General features: G+C 45.1%; 1 protein-coding gene across 1 annotated transcript; it reads left to right on the top strand.

Moving 5' to 3' along the window:
- Window positions 1–253: 253 nt before the first annotated feature.
- LOC108676744 lies at window positions 254–1,653 on the top strand (the record flags this gene model as incomplete). Its single annotated transcript, XM_018164876.2, is given in 3 exon segments — window positions 254–482; window positions 704–978; window positions 1,488–1,653. Coding segments are annotated over 3 exon segments (522 nt in total), but the record flags the coding sequence as incomplete, so codon positions are not given.
- Between the last annotated feature and the right edge of the window lie 602 nt (window positions 1,654–2,255).

The raw sequence follows: 2,255 nt of genomic DNA on the forward strand, positions 1-2,255 counted from the left end.
GCGTTACCGCTACCGCTACATTGCCTTAAATGTACCGCCGCTACTGCTATCGCTACTGAAAATGGAGTGGCCGCTAGTAGCGGCCGCTACATGTAGCGCGCTACTGCCCACCTCTGTCCACACCCACTGTCCACACCCACTGTCCACACCCACTGTCCACACCCACTGTCCACACCCACTGTCCACACCCACTGCCCACAGCCACTGTCCACATCCATCCCCTTCTCTAACTCAGCAACCGTTAACCCTACAGGTTTCCCCTGGCTGCGGTAGCTTCATCATGTTCACCATTCAGTTTGTCATCGGTTACACGGACGAATCGCGCACTGGTCCGACTCTTGACTTCCCCATATCGGAACCAAAAAGCACCATCGTGATCGGTACAGCGGAGGTGCCTGATATTTGCCTGACTTCTTCGCTCTACATCGGGTACTCCCAGCCGATAGACGGCAAACCTAACACTGGTGACGAGTTCTTCCCATGTAAGAACCCTAAATTAGACCATTAGCATAGGTCCAACTAGAAATGGATGGCTGAAAAATTTAACTCTGGGTATTACCATACAACACACATCCGTTTACTGGTATAATACCAAGCATTTCATGTACAATATTAGGTACGATATATTTTATTGCAGTGTTGCAATAAAACGACTCTATATGCGCTATACGACCCACTCAAAAAGGATGCCATTCTTTCACAGTACCTCTCTACCAACTTGGAGATGATCGGAACCTGTACTCCTATCATGTGGGTGCGTCTGATGTCGTCTTCCACTGGCCAACTAACTTGACAGCTTACGACGTCTGTGGCGTCCTCCTCGGTACCACACTGACAATCACGGCCAAAAAAGATGGTGCCACATGGATGGTGCCAATATCAAATGGCACCACCACATTCCCCAACCTGGCTCATTCTCTACCAAGTTGGGTCTATCTGAGGATTGATAGCTTAAACATCACTCTGATAGACTTCTACGTAAGTTCAACAATTCTACAGGGAAACTCAGTTTCCTTGCACATAAATTAAGTAACAGCAAAGAATAGGGAGAAATGAAATATACAATGTAGTTAGATAGAGAGGTAGATCTAGAACAGGTTGATATAGGGCAGATAGGGCAGCCTTCTCTGAAGAACACATTCATTTTGGTCGTGTTGGGGGCTTAATGGAGGTTTTCTCTTGCCGACAAAAAGTGCCTATATGTGCCTTGTGTGCCTATTGATACCCTACTGTTATCATTCTACCTTCTTTCCAAAACGTTCAAACTTTCAAACCCTAGAAGTAACCAAGTTGTCCTCATGATTTTGCGATTCCTGGGAACACCTTAGTTGTTTCCATATTTTTCATATCACGAATGCCTGTGTTTATGGTTTTCCAATGCAATAGTACCTGAATATAAATGCACTCATTCGTTGTACAACAGTTTTGATGTCTCAAGTTTGTCATAGGCTGCATGTGAGTTGTTAAATTTTTCGGTTCGTTTACAGATGTACCCAATTGTTTAAGCGCTTCACTGCTGTCGTTCAAGAACGGTTCTCTGCAGGGGCTCATGAAGAACTGCGCCCTATGGAACCCTGCATGTCAAGCCATTTAGAGTTTCGAGTCAGGAGCTGTAAGCAGAAGTGAACCGGCCGGGTTGAATAAATGTATTGGTGAAGCAATGATGTTTTATTAACAATCATAGAGGGGATTAAAGGTAGACCATGTGTGGTTGGGTGCCATGCAAACACCTATGTGTTAATATGCTGCCACATAGCCGAAGCAGTGGTGGCACGTCCTGCCGATGCTCCACCAATAACCTGCCGAGTACAACTCTACCCTGGACGCCATTTTCCTACCAATATTTGTCGACATTTGTTCAACAACTGCGCAGTTATGTGCCATGGATGATAAATGCAATTATTGTGATTAAAAGGAAATTTTGAGAACCAAGCCCACGTAACTTAGTCTAGATTACTTCTTGATTCTGAAATATCCACTCAATCCTGGAAGTGTAGTAGTGACCTGAATGCGATGGCGTGGCCGAAACCGGAGGCGCATTCGTAGACGGCCTTAGATTTATCCATTAAATTAGCCCTGGAGCCAACGTCCAGCCTCACCATGTAATAACTACACTCAGTTTTAGAGCCAAAAAAGCAGACTACGAACACCGTAACCCAGATTTTAATGCACGGTTTAAAGCCAATATTTAGACCAATGTGCATTATCTTCAGCTTCAGCCAATATTTAAGCATGCTCGCTCATAAGCAGGCAGT

The sequence above is a fragment of the Hyalella azteca genome, unplaced genomic scaffold (assembly GCF_000764305.2).
Source record: "Hyalella azteca isolate HAZT.00-mixed unplaced genomic scaffold, Hazt_2.0.2 contig4698, whole genome shotgun sequence".
In the NCBI taxonomy this organism is placed as follows: domain Eukaryota; kingdom Metazoa; phylum Arthropoda; class Malacostraca; order Amphipoda; family Hyalellidae; genus Hyalella; species Hyalella azteca.